The sequence below is a fragment of the Salvelinus fontinalis genome, chromosome 28, assembly GCF_029448725.1.
Source record: "Salvelinus fontinalis isolate EN_2023a chromosome 28, ASM2944872v1, whole genome shotgun sequence".
NCBI classification, from domain to species: Eukaryota; Metazoa; Chordata; class Actinopteri; order Salmoniformes; family Salmonidae; genus Salvelinus; species Salvelinus fontinalis.
Window position 1 is genome coordinate 44,459,674 of NC_074692.1, and position 21,953 is coordinate 44,481,626.

Sequence of the window (21,953 nt, forward strand, 5' to 3'; positions counted from 1 at the left end):
TGCCAAAAGGCACCTAAAGACTCTCAGACCATGAGAAACAAAATTCTCTGGTCTGATGAAACCAAGATTGAATTCTTTGGCCTGAATGCCAAGTGTCACGTCTGGAGGAAACCTGGCACCAGCCCAGTGCCAGGTGAAGCATGGTGGCAGCATCATGCTGGGGAGATTATTTTTCAGCTGCATGGACTGCGACATCAAGTCAAATATGAACGGAGCAAAGTACTGAGAGATCCTTGATGAAAACCTGCTCCAGAGCACTCAGGACCTCAGACTGGGGTGAAGGTTCACCTTCCAACGGGACAACCACCTTAAGCACACAGCCAAGACAACGCAGGAGTGGCTTCAAGACAAGTCTCTGAATGTCCTTGAGTGGCCCAGCCAGAGCCCGGACTTCAACCCGATCCAACATCTCTGGAGAGACCTGGAAATAGCTGTGCAGTAACGCTCCCCATCCAACTTGACAGAGCTTGAGAGGATCTGCAGAGAAGAATGGGAGAAACTCCCAAAATATAGGTGTGCCAAGCTTGTAGTGTTATACCCAAGAAGACTCGAGGCTGTAATCGCTGTCAAAGGTGCTTCAACAAAGTACTTCAACAAAGTACTGAGTAAAGGGTCTGAATTCTTATGTAAATGTAATATTTCAGTTTTCCATTTTTACAAAATTTGCTAACATTTCAAAAAAAAAACAACTGTTTTTGCTTTGTCATTATGGGATATTCTAAGTAGATTGGTGAGGGGAAAACACCATTTTTGAATAAGGCTATAACATAACAAAAATGTGGAAAGAGTCAAGGGGTCTGAATACTTTCCGAAGCCACTGTATGTCTCCTTATGATAATAAACTTCTCTTGATATACATCTTGTTCTTGCCCTCTCAAGGGACGCCATTTAACCGGATGTCACAATCTCCGTACAATCTGCACAAACCCCATCGGGATGTAGCCTCAACAGTGCAAAAACAACAGTAAACGGGATCAACTGTTTACATGCCACAGTATCTCATTTTAGATCAGCATATGCCAGGCATTTTATCCGGGTTTCTCATAAACGTTTTCGGTTTATTGTAAACGGGATATTATGTTTCTATGTCAACTCAAAAATAGAATAATCAAGTATCCCGAATAATAACGAGATATTGGTGTGCATGTAAACTTGGTCAATGTTTTGATTGTCTCCTTTTCAAGTGTATTTAGAATAGAAACAAATAGAATATAACTTTATTGTCCAGTCAAGGATGGACATTTTCTTGATATCTCTATTGAATGTTGCCTAGAAACCCCACGTTGAATTGCATAGAATTCTGTCGGGCAGAAATAAAGGTTAGAATCAGGAACGTTTACTCTCACAGCTCTACAAGCCAGAATGTTGAGTAAAATTATATTTTAAAGTACTTTACCGGTTGTCCATGCGGTTGGTCCTTTTTAACGGTAGGAATGTGAGACAATATATCCACAGGAAAGTATAATTACATCAAATGTTAAAGCACTGATAGTGCGTTCCATTTCTATCACCTGAAGCATGGGCACAAGATAAAAAAATACATGCAGGAGATGCATGCTGATTTGCCGAGTTCGTGAACGTGTTTACAAGGTTAAAGAAATATGAACTCAGTACCAGCGTTTTGAAACGTTTATTTAATTATATACTTTCCGGTGGATATATTGTCTCACATACCTACCGCCAAAAGGACCCAATTCACCTACAACCGGTAAAGTACTTTAACATATCATTGTATTCCACATTATGGTTTGTAAAGGTGGTGAATGGAAACTTTACCGATTCAAACGCTCATTCCCGAAGTAGAATTGTATGCAATTCAATTTCTGGTTTCCAGGCAATATTGATTGCAACCAGAAGCCACACAATTGAAATTGAATCGTTGATATTCACCTCCAATTACACTAATAACGTTTCCTCTCTGAAACACAATAGGCTATTTAAAAAAAAAAAAATCATCTACCAGATCACTTGCTCAGTGTTTTTACGGTCAACTAAATAAAGCCTCTAAATGTGAGTGATTACTATGGGGTAAATGCCAAAGGAAGGAGAGACTAGAGGTCCCGGTTGACCTGTAAATTTACAGACAATATAGTGTTGCTGTGATGTCTACAGGTTGTGATTGCGGTATTGGCACTTGTCGTCCATGCGTAACTGTAGTGGTTCTATTCAACGTAGTCTAATCTGTGTACTCCCATGCATACATGGTCGGATCACATGGGTGGCATTGTTTGTTTTCAGAGACCGCTCATAATATAGTTTAAAAGACAAGGTGAAGCTACTACAAATTCATTCATGAATTCTTCGCCACGCCTTTAAAACGTAAAGAAATTGTACTTGACCAATTGCAAGCCTTGAATCCCCACATAGCGCTCTGCCGATGATCAGACGACTAAAGGAGAAACTATTTAAATCTCTAATGAACAACTTGACTCTAGGTCACTCAACTCTCACTGCTCTCAGGCGCACACGAACCACCGTCTCGCTGATACTTGGATCATTGGACATAAACTCACTGAACACACGAGTAACTGTTAAAGAGCCGGTTATCTTTACATCGACGGACTTCACATTTGTTTGCGTGAGAAAGAAATGAAAAATATCACTTTTTCTTTGTGGATTGTCCTACTTTGTGAAATTGCGCTCTTTGCGTCGGGAGTGGAAGACAACGAACTTTTCAAAGGTAAAAAAATACATCTAATCCGACTATTTCATTGACATTTAACAGCATAATCCAGGGTTTCCCCATACTGGTTCCTTGGACCCTTAGGGGTGCACGTTTTGGTTTTTGCTTAACACTACACAGCTGATTCAACTAGTCATCAAGCTGTGATCATTTGAATCAGCTGTATAGTGTTAGGACCAATACCAAAACGTGAACCCCTTGAGGTACCGAGGTCTGAGTTTGGGGGAAAGTTGGCATAGCCTATTCGGAAAGCCTACATTTTTTAAATATTAGGTTATCCACTACAAGAATGACAGTCAATATGGGGAATATTATGCTACACGCCATGAGGAAAGGGTCATTCAGACAAGACGCAGATTCAATGGAAATCCCAGAGTTAATTATAATTTTAACCCATTAACACAGCATGTCTGGGGTTTGAATGCATCGATCCTCTCAGGACCAAGTGGTGAGATAATGGAGACGGGGAAGAGCGGGAATGGATTTTCATGTGAGATACGTGTCCTTGGGAAGTGCTCGTGATGTGGCGCAAAAGCCGGACTAGACGTCACATCGCGTGGTTCTATTTGGAATTGAGATTTTTTTCCGATGACTCCGCGTTATACCGAGAACCGCAGTGTCCTGTCAGGGCTGTTGGCTTGTTCTATAAGTCTGTAATCAATCAAAATTATTTTAAAAGTTTGCTTTCATCTAGGAAAAAACATTTTTTTATCTTATGTCCATAATTATTCCACTGTATCCTGGTCCGAAGAATAATTCATACAAACTTGGCAGTCAAGTTTAAAAAATGTATTAAAAAAAATAAAAAAATCCTGAATATAGTATTTGCCTTGACACTTAACGTCTTTTAGTTTTCCTTTTCCGGTATTTCGCGTGAAAGTGTCAGTAAGAACACAAGGCCATATGGAATAGAAGTGCAGGGGATTTCTGGCGTGCCGAGATATTGCAGTATAGTAGGCAGCCGGCTTTGCCTTTACAGCCAACTGATACTGTCACAGAGCAGTTGTAACCTACGGTACATTCCCACATTTTATACACTGTCCCCCCCCCCCCCCCCCCCCCCATGTGCACTAAACTCCACACATAGGGTAGATGATAAACGGAGGGGGAATGAAAAGCACAGGTCTTGATAGGTATCTCTGTATTGCTTTCACCAGTCTGGTGCAGTGAATGAAATACCAAGGAAACACTGAGCCGCCTTCAATATGCTAGCTCTTTTTACCTCCAATGCCAGGGAACAGCAATGGCGTGGCATGGGTGTAAAATTATGCTTATTCCTTTCTGTGATGAGAAATTAATTTACAATGCTATATCTAATCAGTTGTTGTTTTTATAATATTGTCCTGTGGCACCCATACATTGATGGTAGTCTGGAGGAGGACTTGAGTAGATTTGTGTTGTACCCTAACTCTACTAATCCCCATTTATCATTTACAGAAGCACATTGCACTTCCTGTCAATCTCCTCTACCTCGCTATTTTTAAAGGTGACAGCTTGAAACAATTTTTTTGGGCAAACGCTCCTAACATGCTGACTAGACTAGACTGGCCGTGCGTGTCTGCTATTGCGCGCATCAGCGAGCATTGCAAAATAAATATTTACATGCATGTTATTCAATCATTGCATCTACACTGCTCGTGTGTGTCTTGCGTAGCCAGACGCTAAACAAGAACGTGTCTCTATTTGTGACGCTTGACGCTGCAAGTCCCGCCTCTCCCATCTCCTCATTGGTTTTTAGAAGCATATACCCACGTGGGTGATTGAAAGATGAACTGAGGTCCACACTCCAGTCCAGTTGGTAGTGGTAATGCACCTTAAAGTTGGTTGCTAACCAACATATAAAGTCCAAAGAAGAAGTGTGAAGGAGAGATTACTAGAAACGAACTCGGTTTAACCCTTTTATCTGTGGATTGTTAGAGGACCTTGTGCGTTTCAGGTAAAATGACAACCCAATATTTATATCCCAGGACAAATTAGCTAGCAACATAAAGCTAACTAGTTAAATTGAAATGCATGTTTAATGCTTTCCGACCTGTCCCCAAGTTTTTTTTTTTATGTAGTTGGTTCGGAGTTCGTTTTGATATTTCAACGTGCGCGTCCTGATTCGTGTCTGGTGTGGGTCAAAATCAACATGCACGCGGTCAGTGTAGTCAGCATGTAAACTATGATTATGGCTTAAAATCCGATCAGAGAGAGAGAAAATGTCTTTGAGCGAGCAGAACATCATTGGCACAGATAAAATAATGTCAAACATAACTGTACACAAAGAAATGTGATTAAAACAAGTGTGTGCATGCAATTGTCCACCAGCAAAAGTCACTTGTCATAGCTAGCCAGGTTGAGCAGTAAGTGCCTGCTTTTCCTTGGCTGCTTTTCCTTCACTCTGTGGTCCAACTCATCCCAAACACAATCGGGTGATTGTGGAGGCCAGGTCATCTGACGCAGCACTCCATCACTCTTCTTGGTCAAATAGCCCTTACACAGCCTGGAGGTGTGTGTTGGGTCATTGTCCTGTTGAAAAACAAATGATAGTCCCGCTAAGCGCAAACCAGATGGGATGGCGTATCGCTACAGAATGCTGTGGTAGCCATGCTGGTTAAGTGTGCCTTGAATTCTAAATACATCAAATGTCACCAGTAAAGCATCATCAAACCACCTCCTCCATGCTTCACGGTGGGAACCACACATGCAGAGATCATCCGTTCACCTACTCTGCGTCTCACAAAGACACGGCGGTTGGAAGCAAAACTTTCCAATTTGGACTCATCAAACCAAAGGACCGATTTCCACTTGTCTAATGTCAATTGCTTGTGTTTCTTGGCGCAAGTATTATTGGATTCCATTAGTAGTGGTTTCTTTGCAGCAACTCGACCCATGAAGTCCTGATTTCACGCTGTCTCCTCTGAACAGTTCTGTTACCTCAATTCTGTGAAGCATTTATTTGGGCTGCAATTTCTGAGGCTGGTAACTCTAATGGACTTATCCTCTGCAGCAGAGGTAACTCTGGGTCTTCGGTTCCTGTGGTGGTCCTCATGAGAGCCAGTTTCAACATAGCGCTTGATGGCTTTTACATTTGCACAACTTTCAAAGTTATTCATTTTCTGGATTGACTGACAATGTTTTAAGGTAATGCTGGACTATTGTTTCTCTTTGCTTATTTGAGCTGTTCTTGCCATAATAGGGACTTGGTCTTTTACCAAAAAGGGTTATGTTCTATATACCACCCCTACCTTATACCACCCCTACCTTCCCACAACTGATTGGCTAAAAACTCATTAAAAAGGAAAGAAATTTCACAAATTCACTTTTGACAAGGCAAACCTGTTAATTGAAATGCATTCCAGGTGACTACCTCATGAAGCTGGTTGAGAGAATTCTAAGACTGTACAAGCTGACATCAAGGCAAAGGGTGGCTACTTTGCAGAATCTCAAATGTTTTTTGGGGGGCGGTTACTACATGATTCAATGTTTCATAGGTTTGAATGTCTTAATTTTTCTACAATGTAGAAAATAGTAAAAATAAAGTGTGTCCAAACCTTTTGACTGGGGAGAATCTGCTACCATTCATTGAGTACATAATCAGTCCCCAATAATGCAATGTAAACTGACGAACCTGTCAGAATCAGCTTTATTTGCCAAATACATATGCATGGCCAGGAATTTGACTGTGAATTGGTGCTGCCACAAACAAAATGTATAATGATCCAGATATGGTATGAACACTAAGCTGCATGTAACCTAGTAGATTAATGGCACAACGCTATTACCTAAAGGTTAATGTGGAAAAATCTGTGCCCTTGAATGAAGCACTTAACCCTAATTACTCTGGATAAGAACTTCTGCTAAATGACCAATTTTAAACAAACCAAGCTAAATTATGTTGGAAGATATGTGCAGTTGTGGGATGACGGTGCAGGGTAAATAGTGCGAAGTCCATGGATGAGAGGACCAGGTGGACTGTTTACCATGCCACGTGGGAAGTAACTGTTCAAGTAGTGGGAGGTTTTGGTCGCGCTTGACCTGAACTGTTTGCCTGAAGGGAATCTTTGGTGGAAGGGGTCGATGGTTATCTTTACTGCAATCTTCCTTGCCCTGGAGTCGTACAGGACCTCCAATAGAGGGCAGGTGGCAGCCAATGGCCCCCCTCAGCAGACCGGACAATCCATTGCAATGATGATGATTGGACTTTATGGTAATTTAGAATTGAATCGGTACACACAGCATTCATTGGAGGACAGAACAATTGGAGTGAGGAGTTCAATTGGCGTTTTAAATGTTTTAGCATCTTATTGTTGCATTCGAGGTAGCAGTTCATTTTAAGACTGCTCTATCGACAGAGTAAACTATGGCTAATAATTTAGCCAATTAAGTGATGAGATGTGGGCCTTGACTGAGCCCAGCTGTGGGGCAATTCCATGGGAGGAGTGACGCTGACACTCAGATGCACAGGTGCTATCCTATAGGTTCATGAGGACCACTCTACAGTGTATATGACAGTAATCATCCTAAACCTCTCAAACGCAATATTCCTCGACTAATGCGAAACTGCAGCAAATCAAATGATTTGAGACCTAAAGCGGAACTAAGGAAGTGCCTCGAACACAGCTCATAAACGAGCACGATTGACTGGTAGAGCCGCCCTCCTCACAATAAAGACAAATGTGAGATCTGCTAGGGATTACGTGAAATTTTGAATGTTTCTCTTTCTTCCAGAGGTGGCTTTTGTTTACTATGTGAACCTAGCTACCTAGTAGTAGCTTCTTGACTTCCTAAATCTATGTTTAGGAAATTGTTAGAGGCCCTTTGGCTCGACTGCTTCGATGGCTAATCATTCAGATCTTGTCTTTTTGTTGTAAATACTATTAAAATATTCTGCATAGCCAGAAGAGGAGTTTTAAGCTGGGTTTCTGTTTAAGCTGATTGTGTAAAGAAAAAGCTTTAAATAAATGTGATTTATTCAAGTGGAATGTTTGTGTAGGAATGTTGCATAATGATCATACTCTTAATTTGAATTTTATTTTAACCTTTTATTTAACTAGGGAAGTCAGTTAAGAACTAATTCTTATTTACAATGACAGCCTAGGAACAGTGGGTTAACTGCCTTGTTCAGGGGGCAGAACGACAGTTCTTTTTTTTCATCTTGTCAGCTCTGTGTTTCGATCTAGCAACCTTTTCGGTTACTGGCCCAACACACTAACCACTAGGTTACCTGCCGCCCCAATAACCTGTGTAGTTCCTGCTGCTACAACTGACAGTAATATCATGTTTGATTGAAATGAGGGACACTCCCCATGTGAGGGTATATAGGTGCCTCCCTACATGTTGTATTATTCAAGGCTCTGAAGGCGACTCCTGCTGAACTGTAATCCTACGTTTTTGAGTATCTTTTTCCATGCAGCTAGAGATGTTGCTCATTCTAATCCCCCCCCCCCCCCCTCCCAGATGAGGAGTTTAAAGTGCTCTACGGTGACGAGGCGCTCCATGACCGGATCACATACAACATGAGGAAGAGCCTGAATCTAGACGTGGACGGCTGCATCCTTCTGCCTGGTGAGAAGAGGAGTCTGCAGGAGTGTGGCTTCAACGTCACAGCCAAGACCTTCTTCATCATCCACGGCTGGACGGTAAACAGAAGCACACACACTCCTTATCCCCCTATTCCACCTTTCTGTCACCGGTTGCTTTAGTGAGCCTTTGCTGTGTTTTTAGGCAGAGGGTTGCTCTTCAAAGCGTTGTCTGTGTGTAAGTTTGAGGATCACCGTCTTGCTCTCTCCTATACAGACGAGTGGGATGTTTGAGAGTTGGATGCAGAAGCTGGTGTCTGCCATGATGCAGCGAGAACCGGAGGCCAACGTGGTCATCGTTGATTGGCTTCCCATGGCCCACCAGCTCTACCCCGACGCGGTCAACCACACCCACCAAGTTGGCCTCAGTGTCGCCACCACCATCAACTGGCTCCAGGTATGTGTGTGTGTGATTTGATTGTTCAGCGGTCTATTACGTTGCAGTATCAGTGAGGAGGGCTGTTGAATACATTGATCTTTAAGCTTACATGTACTGACTGTTCATAAACACATCACCCCTTTATAGTGTCCTTTCTCTCAGGGACATTTATCTAAATGATTGATGTGGGACAGGGCCTCGTTTTCCAGTTGCGTTAACTTTAGCGTTACGATAGTAGCGGTTGCGTCGTTATTTAAGAGCCGACTTACACTTTTTTTGTAAAAAATAAAAAGTTTTTACCAAACGTTCACGTAGAGTTCGTTAAGTGCATCGTTAGACCATGTGTCTACCGACGGGATCGGAAGAATAGCAACGCTGCTCTCGGATCAGCCTTCTCCACTCAAATCTTAGAAGTTAACATTATAATTATTCCACTACTACTGACAATGGATCAGCTCCTAGAGGGATTACTTCCTATGGCTGCAAATATTGAGGCGGCTTATGATGCTTACATAATAATAATAATAATAATAATAATAATAATAATAATAATAATAATAATAATAATAATAATACACTAAATTCGACTGGGCACACCTTGGTACACATTAAATGTATTGAGGCTAAAATGATGCCGTAGCCTAGTGGCTACTTAATGCAGTCATCTCAGTTTTTATTTGAAAGCCAAATTTTCTTTCACTTGTTTTTGTAACAATTTGTCACAAGAATTCCCAATGATAATAACAATCAATCAATAGCTCTGACCAATCCCCGAGCTTTGTAAGACCATGGGTATAATAATAATTAGTCAAAGACTCAGCTTATACAAAAGGTTAGTACAGTTTTATTCAGAGAACGTTCTAAAGTCAAGAATACAAAACAATTCATTTTATACTGACTTCTCACGCACAACCATACACACAACCATACAATAATACATAGACACAACCATACGCACACACATACACTACCCAGTCGACAGAGATTAGTGACCTTGTCCTTGAGACGTACTCCCCGTTCTCTCCCAAATCTTTAGTCAGGTCGGCACCAAGCTCAGACAAGTCTGTTTAAAATACCATGAAGACAGATTGTCTTTACCCTAATTCTGACTAGGACTACACATTTATTGATTATGATTTTTATACATTCTAGTCAATTCCATACAATTATGTTTCAGGGCGGAATATTCTAATCATTCAATTAACAGATAATTCTCAACTATCACAATTGCAAATCATTTTGCAAGTAGATTTTTTTTTTTAAGTTAACCTTTTATTTAACTAGGCAAGTCAGTTAACTCTTATTTTCAATGACGGCCTAGGAACAGTGGGTTAACTGCCTTGTTCAGGGACAGAATGACATTTTTACCTTGTCAGCTCGGGGGATTTGATCTTGCCAACACACAGTCCAACACTCTAACCACTAGGCTACCTGCCGCCCGACTTGTCAACTTCGATCCAACACTCTAACCACTAGGCTACCCGCCGCCCGACTTGTCAACTTCGATCTGACGTTATCGGCGGTCAGTCGGATAGATGCCTAGCCTAAAAATCTTGATTCTGTGTTTAGCGGAGACCTTTGTGAAAGACCCCCCCCCCCCCCCCCCCCCCCCAAAAAAAAGATCTAATGATATACTTTGGCTGCTCTACGAGTAGTCTTGATCAAAAGCTCTGGGGAAACCGAATGGTGTTTATTAAAGATGGTTCTAATGATACTCTTAATACTAGGAAGGCTCTGGGGAAATGAGGCCCAGGACCATCAAGTAATTTAGCGAGTGAGCTCCAGTGTGCTAGAGAGGACAGCTGAGTGTCCCAATACCCTTCCAGTCCAGCCAGCTGACTACAGTAATGGTGATGTGCAGGATTGACTGGCTGGGAACTTTTCCCTCAGGAACAGAACAGCTGGCAATGTTTCCAGGTGTTGTTGGGAAATCCTGGTATACTGTGAATTCTAATGAGGGAGTTGTGGGTATTTTCCATTTGGTTGTACGGGATCTCGCCAGATGCTCTTGGGGAAGAGTTGGCCTCTGTCTAGTTTGCAATGGGTCTCGTTCTCATCACGAGTCAACTGCTGTGTGACCTAGTGTCTTCTTTTTGACTTCCACTAAGAGCAGAGACTGGGTGTGGTTCCAATCCACCGTACCGCTTTCCTTTCTACCTCTGTTCAGATGGCTGAGAGGGAAAAGGAGGTTATTTAACAGTATTGGGACGCATTCTATGTCTCATTCAGGCCAGGCTCTCAGGCTCTGTCCCCATAACAGGCCAGGACACCGCTGACACACAAGCCCAGGGTTCAGGCTGTGGGTAAGAGGGTAGACTGCCTTCAGAGACGAGCAGAAGGTGGAAGTGCTTTTGCATGGAAGGGAGAGCGTGAACGTATTCTGATGACTCATTATCTCCACTGGGATTTGCTGGTTCCCAGGGAACGACTGACTGCTATTGGCTGAGGGTGTGTGTGTGGCAGCAGCTGATGTCGGTTGTCATGTATCCGATAGGAGGAACAGCAGCTGCCCCTGCAGAATGTGCACCTGATTGGCTACAGCTTGGGGGCCCATGTGGCAGGCTACGCCGGAACGTCTGTGCGAGGGACTATTGGCAGAATCACGGGTAAGTTGTGGGAGGTTTATGACCTCATTCACTGTTGCTCCTCATGACTCTGAACAGGCAACAGTCTGAGCCTTTGGAATGGTGCCAATCCCCTTTTTTAAATCAAACTCCATATAGTCAAGTATGAAACCAGTACCACCTTAGCATCGACATGTCTTCATGGAGTGATGGCTGTGGCTGTAGTCACGGTGTATTGACTGCTAAGCTGTGGCTGTATGCCTAATAGATCTTAGACACACCTGTCTTGTCCACCAAATGAGACGTTCCTGTTTCTCCAATCTCTCCTATAGGTCTAGATCCGGCAGGGCCCATGTTTGAGGGGGTGGGAGATGATAAGCGCCTCTCATCGGGCGACGCCGACTTTGTGGACATCCTGCATACGTACACGCGCGAGGCACTGGGTATAAGCATTGGGATCCAGCAGCCCATCGGCGACATTGACATCTACCCCAACGGTGGAGACGTGCAGCCAGGCTGCTCCCTGAGGGAGATGCTTACCAGTGCAGCTGGAGGAAGTGAGTACCACACACAGGAAGATGTCACTGAGGGCCCCCCCCCCCAGTCTAAAAGCATTGGATTGGTGTAGGCATAGGCTAGAGGGAGTTTCCATACACCAGTAATTTCCTTTCAAATCCATGAAGGGAAGTGAACAAGTGCTCACTTTGGGTGTAAGGAGAGATTGTTGGAACACACCACTAAACGCAGTGCTGTACCAAGTCTAACTGACTGGTATTTTCTGCTGTTGTTCCTTTGGCTAGATGGGAGTTGGCTGTTGTCCGTTGGTTGTTGGCTGCTTGTCATGTGATTGGTTAGCTGTTGCTTATCAGTGCTGTAAACTCTTTCCTCCTCAGGCTTCATGGATGTGATTAAGTGTGAACACGAGCGGGCTGTGCTCCTGTTTGTGGACTCGCTGATGAACAACGAGTACATGAGCCTTGCCTACCAGTGCACCGACCCCGAACGCTTTAAGAAGGGCATCTGTCTGAGCTGCCGCAAAAACCGCTGCAATAACATGGGTTACAACGCCAAGAAGATGAGGAAGAGGAGCAACTGCAAGATGTACCTGAAGACCCGTGCTGCCACACCCTTCGGAGGTGAGCTGGGGATTAAGTAAATCTGTGTGTGGGGGGACATATTGCCATGGGGCAAAGAAATTAGCCGTTTTATAATTCACATTTTGCCATGTTCCCTCTGCATGGCTAGGTTTCCATCCGACAGATTTTCATGCAAATATTTTAAAATTTTGGGGGGGGAAACAATGTGTATTTTCCCACCAGAGAAGTGTTTTTCCATCAAATTGACTTGTTGTAAATAAAAGGCAGTGAGTAACGATATGGTGCACATACCTTGACCTTCTGCGGTTAATTTCCCATGTACCAAATAGTGTACCATGTCCTGACCCATTTTCAACTCTGCTGATGGGTTTTCTCACCTGTGTGTGATAAATAAAATGATTTGTCACATGCGCTGAATACAACAGGTGTAAACATAACTGAAGTGCTTGCAGTTTCTAAGAAAAATAAAAGTTAAGGAAATATTTAATGAATAAACTAAAGTGAATTTTTTTTTTTGCCATTTAATTATCTGTTCAGCAGTCTTATGGCTTGGGGGGGTTAAAAGCTGTTAAGGAGCCTTTTGGACCTAGACTTGGCTCCGGTACCACTTTCTGTGCGGCAGCAGAGAGAACGGTCTATGATTAGGGTGGCTGGAGTCGTTGCACTTTTAGGGTTTTCATCTGATACCGCCTAGTATAGAGATCGTGGATGGCAGGAAGCTTGGACTTAGTGATGTACTGAGTTGTACGCACTGCCCTCTGTAGCACCTTGCGGTCGGTTGCTGAGCAGTTTCCATACCAGGTGGTGATTATAACCAGTCAGGATGCTCTCGATGGTGCAGCTGTAGAACCTTTTGAGGATCTGAGGAGCCATGCTAAGTCTTTTCAGTCTCCTGTGGGGGAAGAGGTGTTGTCATGCCCTCTTCATGGCTGGGTGAACAGGGAGTACAGGAGGGGACTAGGCACACACCCCGGGTTGAGGGTCAGCGTGGCGGATGTGTTGTTACCTACCCTTACCACCTGGGGGCGGCCCATCAAGAAGTCCAGGATCCTGTTGCAGAGGGAAGTGTTTAATCCCAGGGTCCATAGCTTTGCGATGAGCTATGTGGGCACCAAGGGAATTTAAAAAATATATATATATATTTTTTTAAACGCTTTAACTAGGCAGGTCACTTAAGAACATTCTTATTTGCAACGACTGCCTACACTATGGTGTTGAACACTGAGCTGTAGTCAATGAACAGCGTTCTCAAGTAGTTGTTCCTTTTGTCCAGGTGTGAAAGGGCAGTGTGGAGTGCAATAGAGATTGCGTCATCTGTGGCGCTGTTGGTGCGGTATGTGAATTGGAGTTGGTCTGTTCTTAACTTTTTATAGTCCCGTACCCCTTCAATCAGTCAACCTCCAGCTGCGCACCCCCTCTATCACCAGGGTCAGCGCACTCTCAAATGTTGTTTTTTTTGCCATTGAATGCCTGCCACACACACTATACAATACATTTTATTAAATATAAGACTGAGTGAAGTTTTCACAACCCGGCTCGTGGGAAGTGACAGCTCTTTATAGGACCAGGGCACAAATAATAATCAGTCATTTTGCTCATTATTTTGCCATCTTCCATAAAACCTTATTTGTTCATCAAAAATTGTGAATAACTCCCCACAGGTTAATGATATGGTGTACTTGAAGGGATACCCTTAACTCTGCAATGTTGAATTTAGTTTTCATGCTAGTGAGGGTTGAGAATCCACACTCGGATAGGTACGTAGTTACAAAGGGCATCAGTGTCTTAATTTGCCAAGGCAAGAAACTCTGAGAGCAGCCATATCCAGAAATCTGGCAGTGGCTTCTGATTTTTTTTAAATTCAATTTTCACAGAACCGCTTGTTGCAATTTCAATTATGCTCTTGTTCAAATGGTGGTAAATGGACTGGCGGCAGGGCATGAAAGGGATACCGAATCCAGTTTGTTTCAGGGAAAGTAATTGGGCACCCACCTCACACAGGTGCTTCGCTATATCACATTTGACATTGTCCGTAAACTTGAGTTAATTTGCACGCAAATCATACATACAATGACGGAAAGACCTGTGTGTTGTCCTTGTTAATGCAGACAGAGAAGAGCTCCAACTTCTTAGCCTCAATTTTGTACCACACATTGAATATAGTTGTAGAGAGTCCCTGTAATCCTAGATTCAGATCATTCAGGCGAGGAAAAAACATCACCCAGATAGGCCAGTAGTGTGAGAAACTTGTCATCATGCAAGCGGTCAGACAAGTGAATTGGGGTCAGTAAAAACTTTAAGCTCGTCTCTCAATTTAAAAAATGTGTCAATACTTTGCCCCTTGATAACCAGCGCATTTCTGTATATTGTAAAAGCGTTACATGGTCGCTGCCCATATTGCATTATGCAGAAAATACACAAGAGTTCAGGGGCCTTGCTTTAATAAAGTTAACCAGTTTCACTAGTGTCAAACGTCTTTCAAGCTGTCAGAGCCTCTCGATGGATGCTGCAGTGTACCCAAGTGGCGTCCGGAGCAACTGCTTGCACGCGTGTTACCCCTCCACTATGTCTCTCTGTCATGGCTTTTGCACCATCAGTACAGATACCAACACATCTTGACCACAAGTCCATTTGATGTCACAAAGCTGTCCAGTACTTTAAAAATATCCTCATGTTGTCCTGGTTTCCAGTGGGTTGCCGGAGAGGATGTCTTCCTTAATTGACCCCCCCCCCCCCCAATAAACGGAACGTGACATGTACCAGGCCCGCCACTAGTGACTCATCCAGCTGTAACGCATATAATTCACTGGCTTGTATGCTAAGCAGTAATTGTTTTAAAACGTCTCCTGCCATGTCACTGATGCGTCGTGAAACAACACTGTTTGAAGAAATTGTTTAGTTTGTTTTGGCCTTTCCCCCATAGCATTGTCCCAGCCGTATGTGTGGTAGCAGGAAGAATTAAGTCCTCCACAATAGTGTGGAGCTTGCCTGTCCTAACCACTCGGTAGCTCACCATATAAGTCACTTCTAGCCCCTTCTTGTTAATGGTATCTGTTGCTTTAATACATGTCTTACTACTCGAATGTCGTCTTCATTCTCGCTGAAATCTCCTGTGCTTAATTTTATTAGACTCTATCAGGGACAGGTGGAAAATGTCAGTGAAGAACCTTGCAAGTAGGTCAGCGCATGCGCTGAGTAAAAGTCCTGGTAATCCGTCTGGCCCTGCGGCTCTGTGAATGTTGACCTGGTTTAAAAGTCTTACTCGCATCGGCTACCAAGAGTGTGATCCCAGTCGTCCGGAACGGCTGGTACTCATGCGTGTTGCTTGCATGCATAAAGTCATTTAGCTCGTCTGGTAGACTTGTGTCCCTGGGCTGCTCGTGGCTGGGCTTCTTTGTAGTCTAATAGTTTGCAAGCCCTGCCATATCTTAGCATCAGAGCCGGTGTAGTAGGATTGAATCTTAGTCCTGTATTGACACTGCCTGTTTGATGGCTCGTCAGAAGGCATAGCGGGATTTCTCATAATATTCCGGTTTAGAGTCCTGCTCCTTGAAAGTGGCAGCTCTACCCTTTAGCTCAGTGTGGATGTTTATATAAATAAAAGATCCCAGAAATGTTCCTTATGCACAAGTTATTTCTCTCCAATTTTGGTCACAAATTTGTTTCGATCCCTGTTACTGAGATTTTCTGGGGACAATAAAAGCCCACTATAAAATGTGAAGTTGTCACAACACAATGCCACAGATGTCTCTAGTTTTGCCGAAGTGTGCAAATTTCCATGCTGACTGCAGGCATGTTCACGAGAGTTGTTGCTAGATTATTTAATGTTAGTTTCTCTATCATAAGCTGCCTCCAAGGTCATTTTAGAGAATTTGACAGTACGTCCAACAGGCCTCAAAACCGCAGACCACGCCAGCCCAGGACCTCCACATCTGTTTTCTTCACCTACGGGATCATCTGAGACTAGCCACCCGGACTGATGACTGAATCATTTCTTCACAAACGGTCTCTGGGAAACTCATCTGCGTGCTCGTCGTCCTCACCAGGGTCTTGACCAGACTACAGTTTGCCGTTGTATCTGACTTCAGTGGGCAAATGCTCACTTGATGGCCACTGGCATGCTCAAGTGTGCTCTTCGTGGATGAATCCCGGTTTCAACTGCACCAGGCAGACCATGTACGTGTGGGCAAGCGGTTTGCTGATGTCAATATTGTGCTCAGAGTGCCTCAGTGTGGTTATGGGCAGGCATAAGTTAGGTGAGCCAATTGCATTTTCAATGTTAATTCTGAATGCACAGAGATACCGTGACAAGATCCAGAGGCCCATTGTCGTGCCAGTCATCTGCCGCCGTCACCTCGTGTTTCAGCATGATAATGCAACAGCCCCATGTCACAAGGATCTACACAATTCCTGGAAGCTGAAAATGTGCCCAGTTCTTTCATGGCCTGCATGCTCACCAGACAGGTCACCCATTGAACATGTTTTGGATGCTCTGGATCGACGTGTAGGACCACGTGTTCCAGGAACTTCGCACAGCCATTGAAGAGGAGTGGGACAACATTCCACAGGCTACAATCAGCCTGATCAACTCTATGTGAAGTAGATGTCAAATGGTGGTCACACCAGATACTGACTGGTTCTCTGATCCACGCCCCTACCTTTTTTTTTAAGGTGTGTGACCAACAAATGCATATCTGTATTACCAGTCAAGTGAAATCCATAAATTAGGGCTTAATGAATATTATTCCAGTTGACTGATCTCCTTTTTATATGAACTCTAATTCAGTAAAATCTTAGAAATTGTTGCACTTATATTTTTGATCAATGTTTCTATGCAAAAAAAAATTCAATAGGAAAAACAAGAAATGCAGCGAGTGCTGTCATTCCGGCTTTAGTTTGAAGTGATTGAGTTGGCTCGCTCCTCTCAATAGTAACCTGGCTAGGAAGTAAATGCTCTAATGCCTGGTGAATTTGTCCATTAATCTCCTTGTTATAGAAAACAGCTTAAACAAACAAATGTCGCTACTTTTCTGTTATTCTGGCTGCACTGTTTGCTGTGACCGTTAGCAGATGTTTTCTGGCTAGCAAGCGAGGGATAAGAATGTTGCCAGCCATCATTGCAACGGAATATTTAGACCGAACGCCTGGGTGGCGTCCATAGATTTATAACGAGACCTAACTTGTCTCTGGCAAGTGAACGAACAGGTGGCTAGGGTAGCAACCCTAGATTTGATTCAGGACTATCTTGTGGAAGGATGAAATGGTATAAATACATGCATAATTTAAAAGAAATATGAAAATATCAGTCATTTTAATATGTTAACCTGTTGCATAAAAGTGATGCCTTGTGAACATGTGTTTGGGGATATATTACCACAGTTTCTCTACTTTGTCTTGGGCTTAACACTTGTGCCAATATCCTCCAGACACCGGCTTCTCGGGCATTATCACTTAAATATAACACACCTTATCAGTACTTGACCAGTAGCCAAGCGATTATCTCCGAATCTGTTTTTTTTTTATGACCCAGTCACACCTTGCAGTCATAAAGCTACTGTATGGCTCCTGCCCTGTGATATCTATGTTGCCTTGTGCGTTTGTCTCTCCCTAGGCATCCATTATCAGATGAAGATGCACGTGTTCAACAGAAAGCAGGCTGACGATGCTGACCCAACCTTCCACGTCAAGCTGTATGGAGCTCACAATGACACAGATGACCTGCATGTAGACTTGTGAGTACTGCTGCACTCTACTCTTCTCTACTCAGTGGCAGTTAGCCTAGCGAGTTTGGGCCTGATTTAGACTTAGGAAATGTACGCCTTTCCTACGCACTTAGTAGCTGGTATTCAGACTTGTCTTATGCAGATTTTGTAAATAAGCTTTCCTTGTGTGCACTGAATACATTTAATTCAACCTCTGAAAACCCTTCCACTTGCTGGCAAACAGATGTTCTATGGATTGTCATTCAATAGGGTTTTCAGTACGTTTATCTAATGCCAGCCCTTTAAATACGGTGTACTAAAAAATGTATTGCTGACACTCATTAGAATGCATGGACATATTTGTCTGTTTCAGCTCCAACTCAATAGTAGCTAGTTTTTAGGTTAGGAATGTATGAATCATAAGAAATAATAATAATCATAAACTTTACGCACCCAAATGGTGGTTTTGAGTCGTCCTGTAAATTGTCATGTTCAATCTATGAAATATTGGAAGATGAGCAGTGTACAATAGGGGTTGACCAGTAATAATCCTCAGTGATCATGGATCTGTTTTGATGGCGGTCCTGTTGTCGTGAACCGTGCTACAAGTTTAAACTGCTAGGTAAACTCTTCATTCCGTAATGATTCAAGTAGGTTACATCTCCCAAATTATGATGCGTTAGCCTAATATTATCCACTAATGCTAGTGGCCCTCAGGAACGACTACACCAACGTGACAGACGAAAGCTGACTGGAATTATGTGGGCTTCAACTTGAAGGAAAAGAAAGTGACAATTTATACTTGTATGTGGGTATTACTTACGGTGGCTAATGTTTAACACGATTCAACTCTGCAGGTTTTATAGAAGCATAGTTTGAGTCTCAACTTCACCCGCGCAAATTCAGAATAACGGCACAGCTATTTATAGTCCAATTCACGCCATGTTGAGGAGATCAGTCATTTGGAAGCAAACTGAAGGTTTCACATTCGTCTCCAGTTATCATAAGGAAAATAATCTAAAACAGTTGCTGTGTGTATTTCCACCAGTGGAGGCTGCTGAGGGGAGGACGGCTCATAATAATGGCTGGAACGGAGCGGATGGAACGGCATGAAGCCATGTTCTGACTGCATTTGATACTATTCCGCTCTAGCCGTTACCACGAGCCCATTCCCCCCCCCCCCCCCCCAAAAAATCTTTTTTTTTTCAATTTACCTGCCAACCTCCTCCTGTGACTCACAATCCCCTTCTCCAAATGGATGACTCATTTACCTTATCAATGTATAAATTACAGTGCATGTAGATTTATATTTACAACGGGGGTTATTAAGTGATGCAGAATACAGCATTGACACCGCCACACCCCTTTAATTTCTTTGCTCTCCACCACGCGAATAGTGATGATAGTAGTACTAAAATTATATTCTACTGCTTAAGGTAAAGGTTAGAACTCATAGATAGAAGGATAACAAGGGAGTTACCTTATTTTTTTACGTACGCTTAACTCTGGTTGGAATTCACCCACTTCAAGCTTTTGGGCCAGTAACCAAAAGGTAGCTAGTTCGAATACCTGAGCCGTCAAGGAGAAATTTCGGTGGTCTTGCGCCAGACACTTAACCCAAGTTGCTCCAGGGTCGCTGTTGATAGTGGCGTGACCCTTTGGGATATAAAAAAAAAAAAACATTTTCCAATTACACTTGCGTATAACACTTATGTGTGCGTGTGAAATGGTGCAAATATAAACACTATTACTACTGTACTCATGTATAAAGAAACTCTGAACACTTGAGTTGTGTAATGGCAATTAGTGAATACTTTATTTTTTATTTAACTGTAGCTAGACAATGACCGTTTTGTGTGTCTCTCCCTCCAGTCCAAACAAAGTGGGTCTGAACCTAACCAACACCTTCCTCGTCTTCACTGAGGACGACATCGGGGATCTGCTGAAGATCCGTCTGAGCTGGGAGGGGGCGTCCGAGTCGCTAGGGTCCCTCTGGAAGAACATGAAGAAGTCTTTCTGGTCCTGGAACAGCAACGACCCACCCAGCAACCAGGTGCTGGAGGTCCGCAGGATCCGTGTCAAGTGTGGAGAAACGCAGAAGAAGTAAGTTGGGAGGCAGAAAGTGATGGCCATTTTTTGTTTTTTTCCCACATGCCATTCAATAGAATGGAAAAGGAGTTCAGAATTGGGATTTTAATTCTAGTAATTATATTTCTATGGTTGGTTCTCCAAGCAGAGTCGGCTGTCTTTGATTTGATTAATACTCTCACTCAAACAGCCTTTGTTTATAAATCAGGAAATGGAGTCATTTAGTCATGAATCAACTGCATCTTGCCGTTAAACATTCCGTTTTTATATTTTCATTGTTTTTAGCATATTTTTATCTGCTGCTTGATGTTGTGCTATCGGTTCCTTGTTTCACTTATTGGTTTGTGCTTGTGTAGGTTCACATTCTGTGCCCAGGACCCCTCGGTGACTGAGATCTCTCCAGGACAGGTTATCACTTACGTCAAGTGTCGTGATGGCTGGGAGGTCAAACCCAGTAAAAAAAGGTACAGCTCAGCCCATTCACTTAGTGTTGCGTTCCCTAACGGTGTCTTATTCTTAGATACAGAATTTGTATTATTTTAAACCATTAGGTCCTGAGATGAATGGATACATGTCTAGTCAATCCAGTATATTGACCCGGTCCTCTTGCTTTGATAGGTTGCATAACTTATAAGGATTCAGCACTTCAATCAATCAACGCACCAATGGCATGGGACCGAAAGGCGGAAGGAATGTCGGTAAGGACTGCCTTTTCTTCATCTGAGCACTTTGATTGGAGGAGTGATGAGCCCACGGTGGGAGGACCTTGGACTTGGGATGCACCTGGATGTTTACTGGTGGTCACATGACTCTGGGCTCTGGCCAATGGGACGGCGGGAGGCTTCACGTGCGCTGTCTGTCAGGACCTGAGAATTCCCAGAGTGTTTCTTTTGTACGGACGGACTGTTCAACTCGGGGGAAAATAAAAGGTTGTGTTATCCATCGGCCATTTTCCCCCCCAACAAACCTAGTCTCTTTACTGTATATTTGTATACATTTTCTGAAAATGGAAGCACTGCAAGACCATGGTTATTTATCAATCCCAACCACATCCTGTACTGAAGCACATAGTTACGTTGTTTGAATCATTTCCTCTGAGATGCAGTGTTTTGTGTGGTTGAGTGACTTAGCTTTTGCATGTGTGAATGTGTTTGCATGCATGTAGTGTATGTGTGGCGTGACCAAGGGTATGAGCGTGCCTATTGGCTAGAGCGAGTTTAATGTGACTACACTGTAAAACTGAAGGATGTGACTGGGCTACATGCACTTGATCTTTCACTGTTTTTTTTTGTTTTTTTTGTAGGATTGCAAAATTCCCAGGTTTTCCTGAAATCTTGGTTGGACGATTGCGGATTTGTTAGTCCCTTCGGTGTCCGGTAATCTTCCAACTGGGATTTTGGGGAAAAACCTGGGAATTTGAGGGAAATTTAACAGAATTTTGCTACCCTACTTCTGTGTAAAGTGTTACTATTGTTATTTCGATGTACCACGACGTCTGTGGCTGTGTTTTTATGTATATAATGTAAATGTTTTTTGAAAAAAGAAATCACTTTGTAACTATTTTTTTTGTGTGTTTTTCTTTCGGCTGGATGACAAAGGTGCATGACCTAAAAGGCTGTTCCTTTTGGCTCCTCAAAGTATAGAATAGTTGAAATTACTGCAGAAGTTTCATGTTTTACTTACAGATTAGGTTACTACTTTAAGTATGACACTTATGTTGCACTAACTTATGCCCCAAAAAATCTGATCATTCCCAGATGTTCAGTGAGCTTGATGCTGAAAAGACACGTTTTCAACCAAAGTCGTTTCAACATCGTTTGCGCCTATGTACTGCCTTCCAGAGGCCTAGAAGTACTGTTGCCACGGTTTCTGATTC

At 43.0% G+C, this 21,953-nt stretch overlaps 1 protein-coding gene across 1 annotated transcript; it reads left to right on the plus strand.

The window, feature by feature from the left end:
- Window positions 1–2,329: 2,329 nt before the first annotated feature.
- LOC129826772 (endothelial lipase-like) lies at window positions 2,330–21,639 on the plus strand. Its single transcript, XM_055887844.1, has 10 exons — window positions 2,330–2,680; window positions 8,126–8,307; window positions 8,465–8,644; window positions 11,121–11,232; window positions 11,523–11,747; window positions 12,084–12,326; window positions 17,899–18,019; window positions 19,862–20,092; window positions 20,434–20,541; window positions 20,696–21,639. Exons 1-10 carry the CDS (start codon window positions 2,590–2,592, stop codon window positions 20,709–20,711), a joined length of 1,509 nt encoding a protein of 502 aa, XP_055743819.1. The 5' UTR covers window positions 2,330–2,589; the 3' UTR covers window positions 20,712–21,639.
- The last annotated feature ends 314 nt before the right edge of the window (window positions 21,640–21,953 follow it).